At 42.8% G+C, this 17,704-nt stretch overlaps 1 protein-coding gene and 1 long non-coding RNA gene across 4 annotated transcripts in view; one reads left to right on the top strand and one right to left on the bottom strand.

Annotated features, from left to right (window-relative positions):
- The window catches only part of LOC109284583 (uncharacterized), a 59,876-nt gene that overhangs the window by 18,431 nt on the left and 23,741 nt on the right, over positions 1–17,704 (bottom strand). Inside the window, exons 3-4 of one of the 3 annotated variants that reach the window (XR_009461605.1) lie at positions 14,651–14,733; positions 1,043–4,062 (exon numbers count right to left, since the gene is read on the bottom strand). This is a non-coding gene — a long non-coding RNA (uncharacterized LOC109284583). Of the gene's footprint in view, positions 1–1,042; positions 4,063–13,121; positions 14,734–17,704 lie in introns of those variants that run through there. The other 2 variants (XR_009461606.1, XR_002092081.2) reach the window with 2 other exon arrangements.
- IL26 (interleukin 26) lies at positions 3,749–15,907 on the top strand. The gene is made up of 5 exons (XM_019491333.2): positions 3,749–3,919; positions 4,364–4,420; positions 6,004–6,132; positions 14,700–14,765; positions 14,849–15,907. The coding sequence occupies exons 1-5, from the start codon at positions 3,749–3,751 to the stop codon at positions 14,933–14,935; spliced, it is 510 nt and encodes a 169-aa protein (XP_019346878.2). The 3' UTR covers positions 14,936–15,907.

The following is a 17,704-nucleotide window of genomic DNA, read 5'->3' as shown; positions in this document are numbered from 1 at the left end:
GTAACGTGGATTCAAGTACTAGAGTCTGTTCTTTGGCTTGATGAGTCATGAGCAGAGTTTTGCAGGGTGAAGTAGTTCAGGAGAAAACAGTTGCTACTATCTTTTTGCTCACTTTCAGAAGCATGTAGGATGGTTTACAGCTGCTTTTGAAGTTTTAGTGCTGTTGAAAATCAACTGTTTACTTGTGAAAAACCTGTCACTGCTTGTTGGCTCAGTCCATTTATAATGGAACTCTACCAATACTCCAGCTAGTATTAGTAGAGTGCTACAGAAGTAGCTTGGACTTGCATTTATTAGTTCTGAGATCCAAAAATGAAAGACGGCTGCTAAAAAGCCTATATTACACTACTAATATAATCATGATCCAATGTGCCTGTTGGTGGGGTACTTAAACAGTAAGCACAGGCCATATATCTAAAGGTAACAGTATAAACACACGAGGGACCACAGCTCTTCCTCTTCTCCATAATTCCAAAATGTGAAGAACCCCATTTCTGCCTCCTGTTCTCATCTTCCCTTTTTCATCCCAATCTCTGCAATCATTTCAGCACATGTGTAACTTGAAAACAATCCTATTGAAAAATCTGTCTTACTGACAGCTGGGGCCATCAGACCTCAACTGTACATTGCCTTGTCAGATGAAAACTGGATTTGTTTTATTGATGTTAAGATGAGCTTATTTTCTATGTTGCCTTCTTCTGACCAGCCGTCCAACTGCTGTCTGTAAGGTCAGTGTGAACCAAACATTAATTAACCCTTCTGCTTATTTCTTCCAACCACTGAGACAGCTGGGTGACAGCTAAAGAAAACGTGAAGCTGAGAAGCACAAGGTGTTCTGATGACCCCAGCTGTCAGTAAAACAGATTTTTCAATAGGATTATTTTCAGGTTACACATGTGTTGAAATGATTCCAGAGATTGGGATGAAAAAGGGAAGATGAGAACAGGAGGCAGAAATGGGGTTCTTCAGATTTTGGAATTATGGAGAAGAGGAAGAGCTGTGGTCCCTCGTGTGTTTATACTGTTACCTTAAGATATGTGGTATCATAGCTTTATTTTTTTTTTAAGTACCGGGATGCTGGGGCCAGGCATGGCAGCCATTGACTGGGCTGGGAGAGTGGGTGGGGGATGGGGACCTGCTTGATTCAGAGATGTGTCCGATTTGGTGGCAGCTGAATCTCTGAATCAGATTCAGCCAAATCAATTTGGGACTGTGATTCGAATCACTAAATCAAATCACTGTCCCCCAAATCAGCTGAATCCAAACTGAATACTAGCCACTTCACACAGGCCTAGTAATTTCCACAGCCAGATTGGCCCTATGATCAAGTTTCTACAAGGTAGTTGAAAGATACTTTCCTCATGCACCTGGCCTTATATGGAGTACAGTTCAGGGAGATCAGGGGATCTGGAGCCTAGGATAAAGTCATCCCTAGCATAACAATCCTTGGTTCAATTGCATTGATTTTAACATTATTCGAAGTTAATTTGTGGTGTTCCTTTATTAAAGCCAATGGGGTGATACTAAAGATTTTTTTTTTCCAATTTAATCTCAGAACCCAGTAGCAGGGTTGGAGTTTTGTTGTAGCCATGATGGCCCAGGAAATATGTGTGAAGATAGGATTTTTGGTAATATATTTATTGGATCAATGGTATAGTTGGGAGAGATGTTACACAAGATTTCCAAAGGCACCTAAGGAAGGACACTTTGTGCCCAAAAGCTTCTCTAACAACTCTCCCAACTATACATTTGGTCTAATAAGAGATATCACCAAAAAAACCCTTTTCTTGTCTCAAACCCTGACAATTATGAAGCCCTTACTTTCTGGGGCTAGACCCAAAGCTGGTCTAAACTGGCAGAGATCTATTTGACCCTCTCTGTGCAGAAGTGACTATGATTCCCTTAACACCATTAGTTTTGTCACCTCTTTGTTTAGTGGTAGCAGATTCCAGGGCCAGGGATATTTCTTATGGAATGTGGAGTCTGGATATATTTTAACATACCTTGTTTATTTGAGGGCAGTAGAGACAGCATGCCCATGCTGGGACAAACATCAGCATACCCTGCCCACCTGCTTCTGCAAGCACAATCCAAACCCAGATACATGCCTTGGTCTCCAGCATGCTTGAGAGCATGCAGCAGCAGAGAGGGATGCCTCAGAGTGTCTTCATGAATTTATTTCTGGGTGTGAAGTGCACATGCAGGTGTGGGTGGGCAGGGTGTACTTGAGGCTGACTCAGCTCTAGCACACTGCTACCACTATGTAGACATAGGTGGAGCTAAGATTTTGAAAAATGGAGGTGTGACCCCATGACACCCTTTGCTGACAGGGGGAGCAGCTTGCCAAAGTGTGGTCCAAACTCCTTCCCCCTGGCTGGGCAGAGCCCCAGGTTTGGCTGCCCTAGGTGGTATATAGGAGCAGGGACACTGGGTAAGGAAGCCGGAGCTGCCCCTTCTCTACCCTAACATAGCTGGGCAGGTCTAATCTGTCCAAAGCCCTATGTGAGCCCAGCCCCACATGTGTGTGCTTCCTCCTTCTCCCCCACTGATATCTTGTGGGCTCCCACTCCGTGGACAGAGCGGGATAGGGTGGGGACGATATTATGCTGACCACTGGAGAGTGGCAGTGGGGTAGCAGTGTACCTGCCACAGCCAGGGCTCTCCTATTCCAGCTGCCAGTGCTGTGGTACAGGTGCATGCTCTGGCTGTTGTGGCTGGGGATGGACAGTAGCATATCTGGAAGGATGAGCGGGGCATGAACCCTGAGCACCAGACGGGCAGCCCCATGGGAGTCCATGCCATGAGGGCAGCTGAAACCAGTGTAGGTTGAGCCTATTTCTAGCTGCAGCAGCTGGAGCTTGTCCCTATACCCAGGGGTGACTGGTGCCTCCTGAGTCTGGGGGGTACAATTTGTGGGTGGGCCTGGGGGCAGGGCTAGGGGCAGGCCAAAACCCCCATATCCATTCCTATATTTCTGTGGCATGACTTAGTGCCCTCTCCCCCCCAAGATGCCACCAGTGCATGCGGCAAAAAAACTGCCCTGTCCTGAGCTGTGCCGACTTAGGGGCCAATCTCAGGGGAGGCATGTGCCCCCCTGGGCCCCTCTTACCAGTCACTTGTGCCTGTACCCATACTGCAGCTGGAGTACAGAGAGCCCAAGCTTGCTGCTAACCACCTCTGATGGTTAGCACAATATTTCCCTCATTGACATAATGGCTGGTAAGACCACTTCCTTGTGAAATTGCTTTCAAATGCTTCTCAGGGCAACTGAGACAAGTTTCTATCTGTGGGCTATAGCCTGTATTCTGGAAAAAAAAAAGGCTTCACAAAAATCCTTTGCATTTCAAAAAAATATTCATACAGCAGGCATATTTTGTCACAAAACCAAACTAACCAGTCTAACCATTTATTGTCTTTATCAGACCACTGGTTGAAAAAAAGGAACCTTCAAACATGAGAGAGTAAGCCTCTTCTTTCTTGGAAACCCAGACCCTATTGCCAGTAAATATGGAGATATCTTTTACAAAACGTCACTGATGATGTGGTCAAATTTGTTGAAAGTGGAGCAAGAAGTATATAAAAAAAGCACAGCACCAGAAGTGATCCAGAAGCACATCAGCAATAAGTTATCTTCATGAACATCTCAGCATAGGAGGCTGCTTTGAGGGTTAACCGAATTAGGTTAACCTTTGTCATCTAACTACGCTTGCTGTGTCTGTAAAGGAGGCAGGAAAGGCAGAGGGAGAGAATGAGAGTATATGCCGTTTTCAGGTCTGGTTGTTTCTTGATTCTGCTGTGCCTTTTCATGGTGGAAGGCAAAAAGACATTCTCCGGCAAGAACACGTGTCGAAAAGGACTGCTATCTGCAGTGACAGAGAACTTGTTTATCAAAGCAACTAGTATAAAATCATCTGTTCCAGTAAGTTGAACCCATTGGCTAGTAAAATTATTTATTCATTTTCACTTGTGGATAGTTGTTTCCGTGGCTTCATCGTATCGGAGCTCCTGGTGACTTAGTTGAATCACGACCACACCACAGTGAGGTAGAGAAGTATCATTATTCTGTTGGGTAGAACGTGGAGGCAAAGAGAGAAGTTTGGTAAGTTTACGAAAATCATGAAGGAAGTTTGTGGGAGAACCAGGAGAAGAATTCAGGCTCGTTTTGCATGAACTAAACCATCGTTATTGTCATCGTTTATCAGTGGCATTAGCTGGGAGTCCCAGTTACAGAACAGGACAATAGTTTATTTGTATTAAACTCTGTACCCACATAGAATAGACAGACAGCACATCTTTCTTTCCTTTGATCTGGAAACCAGATGTATATTAACCTCAGTTAATATCCTCTCATTATTTTTAATAGAAGGATTTAATCAAGAACAGAAGGTTGCTAAAAAAGACAACAAAAAAGATGTTTATGGTAAGAGATTCTTGGCTTTTCAATTTTTTCTTTTGTATATAAGCCATTTTGAATTAGCTGTGAATTGTTGATCATAAGGAATGGTTTTTGAATTAGCTATGTTTATCTCTGAGGGACAAATTTAACTGAAACCCACGTATTTAGAAAATTCTTACCTATGATTAGATTATTAACTTTGAAAGAAAGTTTCTTACAGACCTTAAACATTGAGGGTGTAGGGATGGGCGGGGAAAGGGGAAGGACAAAGTAGTTACAGTGCCAAAGTGTCAGCAGTTGGAGGCATTTTAAAGTAACAGTTGGCGTGCTTAGGAGAGAAATACTGGGAAGACTCATGGTGTTGTGTTGTGGGGTACATGCTGATGGTGGTCCCCATTATGCTTTCCAAGGATTGGCTAATTCACCTGAGGGTCATAGCATAGTCATATTCTCAGCTATGCTCTGTTAGGGGTGTGGAGTAGTGGAGGGGACCCAGTACCTCCAAAATAACACTCAGGAAACCCAAGCAGCTGCTCTGAACTTCTCTCTCTGAGAGTGCACTGGAAAAGGGCAATGCTCTCTGCCCCCCAGCATAGCCACATGAGGACAAGTATAATTTGGCCCAAATGATTTGATTTGTTTTTAATGGCTTGTGCCACATTTGTACTTTCTGCATGTGGGTCAGAAAATAACGCCTTTGTGGCTACCACTTTTGTTCATGATTAATCTCTGGTGAATTTCATTTTTGTGGCAGTACAATGTTGCCTTCCCTGGCTTACAACCACCTTGGAGAAATGTTTATTGATGGGGAAAAAAATAAAAGCAAGAGGTGGTCCATTGGGATGTTAAAACAATCCATGAAAAAATTCATAAATTCCAAACAGAGGTGGAATTGGCCAGTATTGTGCCCTGGGCAGTACTGCTGCAGCAGCTGGATGTTTGCTGCCGCCAGGGGAGATGTCACTTCTTTTTTTGCTGCTGACATGCATGCTGAACTGCCCCAAAACCACTGGTTTTCATCAGCAAAAAAAGTAGGTGATGTATCTAGTAGCAGCAGCAAACCATCAGGTGTGTGCTACGGTCCCTTCTCTGCCCTCCCTGGACCTGAGCTTTCCACTGTAGGAAAGGTGCAGGGGGGAAGGAGGGTAGGGAGAGGAGGTGATGGGGCACTGGAGGGTGAGACGACCTCTTAGCTCTGTTCTGGAGCCTCTCCCCCCTTATGCCATACGTGCTCCACTTGCCCACCCACTGTTATGCTACTGATGCAATATTGCCAACTCTCATGATTTTCAGCATTTGTCTTAAAGTCTGTGCTCCAGGAATGTGAAAAACTTAGCTCTTTCTATATATATAGAGAGAGTATACATATGTAGAAAGAACTACACACACACGCATGCATGCACACACACACGCACACATATATACACCCACACATATAAAAGAGCTAAGTTTTTCACATTCCCAAAGTGTAGACTTTAAGAACAACACAAAAAATCATAAAGTTGGCAATGCTGCTGATGCTGAATTTTTCCAAAAGTGAATTTTTGAGGCCAGATTTGACTCAACACTTTTGCATGATCTGAATACCTTTGCCTGTTTTTTTTCAGAAAAATTGCAATGTTCGAAACCAGCTTCTCTCATTCTACATACAAAATGTTTTTGGAGGCCTCAGTATTGGAAGTGACAAGCTGTACGTTGCATTGCTCCAGACCCTCCAAGACAACTTGAACAACTGTGTGAGTATGAGCTTAGAAGCTAAATGAACCTGACTATTCAGAGGGCTAGGAAAGGTTTCTAAACCATACTTTCAGCATACAGCTTCTAAGGAATGATTCAGATCCTAGCATCCTGGGTGGTAACAGAAGAACCTTGAGGAACATTCAGCCTCCCTAGCTGTTCCCAGTTGTGCAAAGGGAATTTTTTTCTTCACCCATTTCAAAGGTATAACATTTCCCATGTTTGTACAGCCAGCTATGCTGTGCTGGGTGTGTGAGAATGGGAGAGCCATAAAACATAACCCACTCTTTACCTGTAGCTCCCAATGATGTGGTACCTCTACTGCTGATGAGCACTAAAGCTATGTAGGGTAGGGTTGGATTCTGTCCTATGCAGAAGATTGTGCTGTTCCCATATCTAAACCACTAAACCTGTGAAGGAAGCCTGAAGACACTGAGGGCTTTTTCTTTCGCTGAGAGAAGGTGCCTCATTTCACTGACACAGCAAAATATCTGACACATGTTCAGACTTCAACAAAGTACCAGTCAGGAGCATGTAGTTCTTCCTTACATTCCACCACTACTCTATCAAAAATAATCTTTAATTCTGAAATAAACACTTGCTGACAAAAATGAGAAGGAGATTCCTAATGTAGTTTGAAACCCTTAGCACTTTGCTACTTAGGTCTAAGCTAGGAATGCTCCACTCGGATAGGATTAATCAACTCTACCAGTAAAAACCTTCTAGCACAGATGTAACTGTACAGACAAAGCTATGCTATGTACCAGAATGGGAAACCACCACCATCGTTGAAACAAGCTGCACCAAGTAAAAGCTATACTAGGAAAAGTGAAGTTGTGCTGACTTAGCTGTCTGCCTTTGGGACTGCTGCCCTACCAGCAGCTATACCAGCTACTGGTCATACTTCTTCACTCAGATAGCTACTCTAATCAGATCTCTCTAGTGTAGCAAGGGCTTACTATCCTGGGTTTTCTCTTTAGAGACATTTTCATAAAAACAAGATTGCCAGACCATAGAAATTGGTCCCCCAGACGCTTTTGTGTGCTTTAAAACCATAAACTTCACAAAACTTCACTCACAATTACAGGGTTTTCATTTAAAAGTGGGAAATTACCCATAGTTTTCTTAATAATATTCTTAACCTGAAAAGTAAGAGAGAGGGAAAGAGGGAGAGGAGTAATCAAGGAAGTGTTACATAACAAAAATCTTGTCAAATATCATCTCTTAGTAAATGTATAAAAAGCAGGCATTAGCTCCACGTTCCTACAGGCATTTGCAGTATAACCTAATTTGGGGCAAGGACTTCCTTGCCACTCTACAGCTCAGCCAAAACTTGTTCTAAATGCAAAAATCAAAAGGAAAACTCTCCAGATACTCAAGCTCTATAGGTAAGGGTTTTCTAAGCATATGTATATTATAGCAATTATAACACATATATGCACATATTATTATACATATATGCATACACCTCATTATGCTGCTTTTCCTAATCTGATGGATCTTTGACAAAGTCACATTTGCTTTTAAGAAGCAATTATGCCATTACAGCCATCTACATATGCCATAGAAGTTAAAGTACCAACCATGACTGAAGTGTGAATATCAGTTACTACTGATATTCATTTACTACTGAATATTCAGTAGTATTTACTGAATACTAAATACTGAATACTGAATATCAATGCTTATGACTATAAATTATGAATACCTTTGATCTTGTGCTGTATAACTATGGAGACAAAATGCACTGGATTTCCAAAGGATTATTTGTTCTTTTTTTGCAGCTTTTGGGCTTACTAGATAAAAATATAAATGTTTTAGAGTTTATATGTCTATATCTGAAAGGTATTTAGGGGAGGGAAAGGTCCCCCTCCCTTTTGTAACTGAAAACCAACATGCCTTTGGGAAGAAGATTTAAATTAGCACTCAAGGTTTACTCTAGGTCAACATTTCTTGTTTTGGTGACTTCTATTGATTTTTTAAAGTATATATCTATACAGATTTTAAAACTATCCATAACGATAATATAGACTATAGTTAAAGGGCAAAAAAGTCAGTATTTTATGTAAACAATAGTCCTACATTTCTATACCACTTTACCTCACCTCCCCAAAATTTAGCAGTCTCACAAACCTTTCACATGTGCATCCAACAACACAATAGGACAGAGTGGGGTACCATCTCTGGGTGCCAACTTAAAGGGGTACCAGAATGGGTTTGGTCATAGGAGCTTGGATGTGGGGACACCTGGGGCAGGTGATATCACCCTCCTCTCCCCCTTCCCCTCCACACCCAAAGCACAGAGCAGTTTAGCCCAGGGCATGAAATTCATTAGTTGAGCCCCAGTGTGCATCTGCTATTTGCTTTGGATAAAATATATTCTTCACATTTTCATAAGCTCTTTATTTTTGTTACTTACCTTGAAAATAGGAAATTTGGCCCTGCACATAATGCACACAAAGATATCACTACAAGCATCCAGTTTGTTGGACAACTAGGGCAACAGTAAAAAACTCCCTTTATTGTCTTCTGTAGTTCAGAAAAACCGTATCACTATTACAGTTCTGACTCAGCCAGTAGAACATGAATCCTCTCTATTTATAAAAATACATTATTACATACGATTAAAGATCAGTTGGCAAATCATTTTTGTCATATTGCAACTCTGACTCTCATGCCAGCAGCATGTTTTTGTCCAGTAGCCTACAGCTAACATTTTCAAAAGCACCCAAGTCAGCAGTTCTCAACATTTTTAGAGTCAAGGTGTCCTTCACTAACCTTAAGGCACTCCTCAGAAAATGTCAGCTCTTATTTTTCACTTGATTTTTGACTACAGAAAAGTAGTGGAGCAATTCTTCTGTTGCAAAGAAAGACTACAACAGGCAAAATGGTTAACACGATGGATTTCTGCTTGAAATCACTGGGTTAATTATGTGAATCATGTTTGTACACCTGGAAAGGATGTCAAGACACTCTCCAGAGTGCTGTGATCAGGGCTGGGTTAACCCTTTAGTGGGCCCTAGGCAAACAAACTTGTGGGCCCTGGGCTGGTTGAGACCCCCCTCCCTACCCTAGTGCTGCCACCAATGGGGAGTGGGGCTCAGAGCAATGAGGCTGGTGGAGGCAAGGGAAAAAGAAGGGAAGGGAGGTGAATGGGGCCATTCATGTGACATCTGTGGAGGGAAGGACTGCCCCCCATGAACCTCAGGGCCCTAGGCATGTATCTAGTTTGCCCATGTGTTAATGTGACCCTGGCTGTGGTACTTTCATTGAGAATCACTGACCTAAGTGACTGAGGAGCCTAAATATCACTTTTACAAGTGATGTGGGCACCTTGGACCAGAAGTTACTTTAGCTTCCAATAAGACAACAGCTCCAACGTTGCTTAATAAGTTACAGAAATGACTGCAGGGAGATGAATGAGCCTTATATTAGCTAGCACACTAGCACTCTACTTGTGTAGGCTAATAAAGCTCAGTGTAGGCTAATTCACCCTGCTGTATATAGTCATACCCTACACCACTTTTAAAAGGGTATTTATGCTTCTAAATCAGTTAGAGGTTGGAAAATGTTACCGTACGTTCACTGTGCAGATGTCCAATAAATTCCTTGCATGATTTTCCATTGTTGCATTTTAATTTTAGTCTTAATAGCAGATCTTGTACCATAGCCAGAATATTTGACCACTCAACCAAAACAGACAGATAGCTCACCTGTTTTTTATTCAGAAAAAATAGAGTTTATAGGACAGAATGGTTATTTAAAAAATAAATTCAGTTATTTTTCTTTTGTTGTACTATGTTTGGGAATTACTGTATTATTGTTAAAAGTACAGGGTATCATGGCTAATTTGCAACAAGAAAGACCTAAATCTAAATGTTCAACTTCAAATATACGTTATATACTTTAAGTTATAGCGTTATCCACAGAAGCTGTTTTTGCTCATATTTTCATTCTGAGGGTGACTGGTAGACGTCCAAGTCAATCTGCAAAGCAAAATAAGCTTTTGCCCCTTTCCGCTGTACAGTCAGCCAGAAATATTTCCAGATCACATCAACAGAGCCACCTCCATTATGCTAGCTCAGGAAATGATTGCTTCTGTTTTTACTTGGTTTGTCTTAGATTAGAATATGAGATATTTACTCCTTAGTTTTTTCAGGAGAACTTCCGGAAGGGCTGTGTAGGAGGTCATTATTCTCAACAGCTGTTTGTGCTGAGTAACTCTGCCTTCTGGCTGAGTAGTTAAGAAACCATCAAGCTCCAAAAGTATTCCTCTGGGGTGGAAACAGGCATTGCCTTTGTGCTGCCACAAACATTTTTATGGCAGCACAAAGGCCAAGTAAACAGAAGTCTATGCCCCTTGTCACACCACAAATGCCCAAAATTTCTGGCTGTGACATTGGTGGTATGAATTTGGGTCACTGTTTTGCAGTGGATGTGTTTGCTTTAAGGTGAGGAGTGAAGGTAGGTGCTCCCAGGGCTTCATGGACCCGATTCTGCACTCTGGGAATTGCCCCCCATTTGTAGGAGGTTTCTCTGTAGAAATGTGCACAAACTTAGGGCATGTCTCTGCAAATGGGGAAGACCAGGGTATCCTCATATGCAAAGACAAGCCCTCAGGATTCCCTGATTGCAGAGGTGTGCCCAGGGATTCCCTGTTTGCTGAGGCAGATCCAACTGTTGTCCTGCAGGACTGGGCCCTTGTGGGACAACGGGTGGTGCCTGTTTTGCCCAATTTAGTGGATCAGCTGTGCTGGGACACAACCCTGCACTTCTGATCTGCTACATTTGGGGATGGATGTCTGTTAAGTCAACTCAATACCTTCTAATCCCTGCTTTGCTATTAATCTAATAGAGAATCATCGAGAATCTTAGGGAAGGCAGGCTGGAAAGGACATCCAGAGGTCATCTAATTCAACACCCTTCCCTGATGCAGGATCATCTCTATTCAAACCATCATATACAAATTCATTATCTACCTCTCACCAAAACTACACAGTCAACCCTGACACAAAACATGACATAATACCTTAATGTACCACAGGTAAAGCAGGGGGACAACAGCAGCCAACCTTCTCCTCCTGTAAAGGTTGTTACTATATTCCCAAGATATCCCAGGAAGAAGGTCATGTCCCCTGCTACGGAAGAAGGCATAAATGATAGGCCTGTGTGAAGCGGCTAGTATTCACTTTGGTTTTGGATTCGGCCTATTTGGGGGCCAATAATTCGATTCGGCAATTTGAATCACTGTCCCAAATCAATTTGCCTGAATTTGATTTGGAGATTCGGCCAACACCAAATAGGTCGAATCTCCGAATCAGCCGCACCCCCCGCCTGTTCTCCTAGCCCCGTCAATGGTTGCCCCTCCTAGCACCAGCTCCCGGCTCTTTGAAAAAAAAGCCTACATTCACTGGCTGCTACCAGGTGGGGGCGGGGGGGTGGGGAGGCATCCCCACTTCCCCTCACTGGTCCACGCTACGTGGGGGACTCAGTCACAAGCCTCCATCCCCTGCCCACTCTCCAGGCCCCAGCTTCTGGCTCTTAAAAAAAAAAAAAAAAAAAAAGGCCCCACTCACCAGCTAGTGCCAGGCAGGGGGGTGATCCTTGCTGCCCCCACTGCATGGGGGGCTCTGCCATGAGCCCCCAGAAGCCCCAAGGCTGCTGTAGCACTTGAGTAGGGGCTTTTTTTTAAATTTAAAGTGCCAGGAGCTGGGGTGGGCGAGACAGACATGGGAGTGGGGCTGGGAGAGTGGGTGGGGATTGGGGGAGTGCTCGGGGGTCTGGGGTATCAGGCAGGGTATGGGGCCTGGAAGAGGTCCCCCCATGGTCCCCTCCCCCAGGCTCCCCCAGTCCCCTACATACCAGCATGGAGTCCGGGTCCAGCTCCCTATGGCAGCAAGTGGGGACTGCCCAAATCTCTGAAGATCCCCCAATTTTTTCTGAATCAATTCCAAAAGCTTTGAATCAATTCAGACCTTTTAATTGGTCCCCTGATTTGATCTGGACTCAGAGATTCGGCCACCGAATCGGGCCGAATCTCCTCTGAATTGAATCAGTACCCGAAGCTTTGCAGAACCCTAATAAACCCCCTGCAGTCCACAGTGATCTGACCATGGAGAAAGTTCCTTCCTGGCACCACATATGGTGACTGGTCTGACCCTGAGTGGAGAAGCAAGGCCCGCTAGTCAGGAACCCTCAGATTTAAGTCCCAGCAGGAGCACTGACAACACAGTCAGAATCCATAGCCTTGGTTGCAGTCAACACCAAATGCCTCTGAGGAAGGCTTAAAAACATATTGACATGTAGCATCAGAGGCTGGGGGGGGGGAAGGAGGGATTTAGAAGGGGAGGTATGGAAATTCCCTCCATGTTTTTACATATATTTATTGTTTTATTAGGATTATGGTAACATAAAGAACCCCTAGACAAGATTACAGAAAAGGCCTACATGGGTCTAGAACACTTCAGTCTGTTTTGTTCCTTTCCTTTCCTTTCCTCATAATCCTGTGTTAGATAATATACAGATACACTAAAAAGGACATTTCAGGACTCAGAAGAAGACCAACAGGGATAGTTCACTGAGTTGAAGATTATCTAATTTCAGCTGTTCAGGTCTTCATCCTTCCAAATAGAAAACCAGATTTTTTTATCCTACAGTTGAGCAGTACCTCACCCCCAGAATACTTTCACTGATGTTTTTAATTCAAGCAGATTTGTTTGTTGGCTTAGATTTCACTGAAGAGTCAAAGTTAACAGGACTTATCATTTTGTATACAGGTGACCCTTGCCATTTGTGGGGGATATGTTCTCGTATCCCCCGTGAATGGCAAAACCTGCGAATAAGGCACTGCGTTCATGAACGCAATCTGCGTTCATGAACACAGTGCCCCTGGCAACTGTGGGGGGGGTGGCTTCGGCGGCGATGGTGGGAGTGTGGTGGCAGCAGCAGGAGCCTGGCGGCGGTGGTGGGAGCCCGGTAGCAGCAAGCATGGAGCTCCCGAGGAGCTCCTGTAAGTGTATAAAGTGTATTTAAAATGTGGGTTCAGTATTTGCAAATATTTGAAACCGCGAATGCCAAACCTGCGAATAGTGAGGGTTTCCTGTATATCTACACAGCAATGAAAAGTGTAACTGCAACTCATGCTGACATACCTGAGCTCTTTTTGAACCAGCTAGCTCAGGTCCTCATAGCTACATCAACACAGAGCTCAGCACTGGCTAACCTCCCAAGTTTTACCTGGCTTTCTGGCAGTTTTTTCAGCTTACACTGAACTCCATATTTCTACGGCTAAACTGCTGCCAGTACACAAACTAACTAGTTTAAAGGCAGCTTTATTGACCTGTGGGCTGAAATGTAGGCATACCCCTGCTCTCATGCCTTCTTGAACACTGCTGCCATAAGTCCCTCTGCTGGTGGCTGCCAGGATCCTCACTGTAGGCTGCTGATTATTTGTACGAATAAGACAATGTCCTTTACAGGCATCTTACTGAATTCTAGTCTTTAGTTTTTATAATATGATTTAAATTAAATAAATTCCCCCCAACACTCCACTCCACATCACTTAACTTTGCTTTGATCTGGCAGCAATAATATAATCCTATGTTTCCAACATCAGTATGTTGCTAGTGTAATACCAGAAACTGAACCTTATATATGGCTTCACTGAAGGGTTCAGGGACAGGAGAAATGAGTGGGAGTTCAAAATGATCCTTAGTACAGGTGCAGGCTGGGGACTGACTGGCTAAGCAGCAGCTCTGCAGAAAAGGACCTTGGGGTTACAGTGGACAACAGCCTGAATATGAGCCCAAACTTTTCCTCTTGTTGTGAAGAAGGCTAATGGCATATTAGGCTGTATTGGTAGGAGCACTGCCAGCAGATCAAGGGAAATGATTTTTCCTCTCTCTCTGGCACTGATGAGGCCGTTATCTGGAGTATTGTGTCCGGTTTTGGAGCAGTAAAGCGCTGAAGCAGATTGCCCAGAGAAGTGGCAGAATTTCCCTCTTTGGAGGTTTTTACAAAGCTTTGGCTGGGATGATATAGCTGGGGATGGTCCTGCTTTGAGCCAGGGGCTGAACTAGATGACCTCCGGTGGTCCCTTCCAACCCTAGTTTTCTATGGTTTTATGATTAGTTTCAGCAACTTCAATAGAAAATTTTGCCTGAATAAGGCTATGGCTTGGGCTATAAATTAGAAGTAGAAATAGGAAGAACAGGTAAGAAAGTCATCACATAGAAACGTAAATGAACTTTGTAAGAATTTTTAGACCCATTTAACTATCTGTGTAGGGGAAAAGAATTGATGCAGTAATTTGCAGAGGTTTGTTGAAGGAGGTTGTTTAATGCAAGTGGTCCTCTATATATATTTTACTGACTTATCTATTTTAAGATATTCATTTGTGTGATCACATCTTTTCAATAAGTTGAGGTAAATTATGGTAGCCAGTATGGTTGAAAGACTGCTAATATACATGTGTTACTAATTGGCCTATATGATTTTTTCATGCTGCCATATGCTTACTCTGGACTCAGCAAAGCACATTCTTCTGATATTCTTCTCCTTCCTTCAGCTTCCATGTGCACCATCCACCAAAGTGACTCCAGCTGTCCAAAAAATAAAGAGAATGTTTAACAAGGTAAAACTGGGATAAGGTTATCTTGAAAGGGGCTTTATTTAACAACACAGATTCTGCTCTTGACCTCTTTATCTTATTGACAGCTTGGTGAAAAGGGAATCTACAAAGCCATCAGTGAATTTGATATTCTTCTTCCCTGGATTCAGACCTTCATACAAACCCTTACATGAAACGGAAAAAAAAATTATCACAAAGAAATATATTACCATATGGAAGGGGAGTGGATTCTAATCCAAAATCACTTGAAATGACCAGAATGAGGATAATGTAATCAACCTGTGAGTAAAATCACACAGAAATAAATGCCTTTTCCATCAAGGCAGGGATTTTAAAAAACATTCAGAGTTTGCCTAACGTGCTGATTCTAATAGGGCAGATTAATGTTCAGACCAACATTAAGAACTTTAAAAAATATTCCCTAAAGACTATACATAGCAGCATCACCAGCAAATTTGTACACGCACGTTGGGCACATCTACATGAGATGTTTATTGTAGTTGCCTAATTAGCTCCTCAGTAAACATCTCAGCATCTACACATGCAGTGCTATTAGGATGGAGTAAACCAATTCACTCCACCATTGGTTAGTACTTGTAAACCTAAGTACTATCCAATGGCAGAGTTTTTTACTCTGCATCAACACATGTGTAGATGCTGACAGGCATGGCTGGGACACAAGGGTGCTTCATGGCAGGGGCTGCCAGCCAGCTAGCCCAACACTGAACAACCCTGGTGCCCCTGCCAGCCCCTCCACAGCACGTTCGGCTGGGTTGGAGTAGCCCTGGGATGGCAAGCTGACCCCTTGGGCGCCCTACCATCCATGGCTGCTCTGCCCTGATTCAATGTGCTGCAGTCCCAGGTGCACGTTCAAACTGCACTTGGAAGCAATAAACTCTGGTGCAATATACAGCGGAGTTTATTGCTGCATATTAATTGCATGTGTTAATTACTGGCATATAAAATGGAGCTAGCCTTTACCAGTATTTCAGTCATTGCTTTGTGAAATACTTTGGGATAAAGTGCTATAGAAAACCAAATTGAATATGTGTGGTTTTAATTACCTCACTGGCATTGGCTTTTAATGATTACTTTCATGTCTTGTTATAGGTACATAATATTATATATCTGCAAATTCTGTATGAAAATTGGACACGCTAAATATATGCTGTTTATTCATACATAGTTATTTAAGGTACATTGTGATGTCTAATAAATACATACCTTTGCTAATGACAAAATCTCAGCCTATTTCTTATGCCTGTTCTTTCGTATGCTACCTACCAGATGCTATCTGGCATCATAAAGAACAGAAAATATAACTCAAAATGGAGTGTTGTGATAATACAATGCATAAATGCAATTATTAACCAGGGAGATAGGATCTGCCAGGAAGCATTAGCCAGAGTTTTGTGTAATTATTATTCAATTGATGATAGGGATTTGCAATGAATCTTTTATCTAATATATAATTAAGAAAGCACTGCAGTTGAAACTGAATTGAATATAGATATTTAAAAACTCACTGGTGGGAAGTAGACAGGTATAAAATATGCTTAATTCACAGTATAAAGCACATCTGGTGAGTCTTGCAAATATATAGTGGGATAGTTCTGTGACACCAGGTCTTGTGGTAAATATGGCCTTGTTCACTGGCTCTATTAACCCAGACCTTTTCAGTTTGTTTTCTTTGGGCAGTAAATGGGCCCTAGGATTATAGAGGATCTGTATGTTCTGTATGCATAGGCTACAGCAGGCTGGTACTGTGGTGCATCATTTCCTAATTCAAAGTATGAATTCTTGGATTCCTAAAGGAGAGCAGGAACGGCAAGGAGTTGCTTTACTTTGCTACACAGGGGTCAGACCAGCTGCTACCAGGTTGCCAATCCTCTTCCAGGAGTGGGCAGGCAGGGGTGAGAAGTCAACAAACCCTTCTTTCCTCGTGTAGCTGTGCTCTCTTGGAGTACCCAGTCTCCAAGGTTCTCTTAGAGACAATGCAGAGCAGGTAGCATTCAACTGTGATTCTAAGAGTCACCATCTGGCTCTTGACCTGCTCCTAAGAGAGCATAGCTATATGATGCCCCTTCTTAGGCAAGATTATAGGGTTCCACATCACCCTTTATTGAGTACCAATAAAATGTAGTCCCATTTCACCAGCAGTGTAACTACCAGGCTCTGCACTCTGGATGGTACCAGGGACTGGCCTGGCTGTGGCAGCTGGGCTGGCAACAGTGGTGGCTGCCATTCTTGCACCCCTTTTAAATGGACACCCAGGGCTGGTGCCATAGTTGCTTATCCCATGCTATGTTGCTACGTTTCACCTCCCGACAGAAGCATTTTTTGCCCTGTACTTTTGGGGTGGCTGGTTTGCTTCTTTGCCTTCAGACAGTATTGCTACACTTTGCAACATTACGATTTTGCCTGTAGTAAAATCAATTTCTATAAAACATCCATATACCATGAAATCCCAAAACAGCCAACATACTGTTTCAATTTACAATCTACTCTGGATTTTCCTTAGCAACCATTATTTCATTTTAAAAAATGATACTAACATTGTGATAGGTTTCTAGCAACCTGCCAGGACATTCAGAAGATCACTTCAGCAGGATCTGATGACAATACATTATTTTTAATTAACAGGTTTATTACAATGAATGATCGCAGATGCATGCCAGTGCTGATCACACAGGAGAACAGGATACAGTACCTTTTCATGCTTAGGCATAACATGAAAAATGATGAGAATAAGAAATTAGCTTTTCAAGACAAGGAGTGAACTGTCACCACATTAGCTTGGCAGCTTTTCATTCTGGCAATTAATCAGGCAATTAATTCAGGTGTAGGCTTTACTACAAACAGAAATAAAGGACTGTTTCTGTTAAATTACAAGGGCTGCTGCTCTTGAACAAATAGTGTTGACTGAACACAGTGCTTTCACA

The sequence above is a fragment of the Alligator mississippiensis genome, chromosome 4, assembly GCF_030867095.1.
Source record: "Alligator mississippiensis isolate rAllMis1 chromosome 4, rAllMis1, whole genome shotgun sequence".
Classification (NCBI taxonomy): domain Eukaryota; kingdom Metazoa; phylum Chordata; order Crocodylia; family Alligatoridae; genus Alligator; species Alligator mississippiensis.
This window is presented reverse-complemented; position numbering and strand designations above follow the sequence as displayed.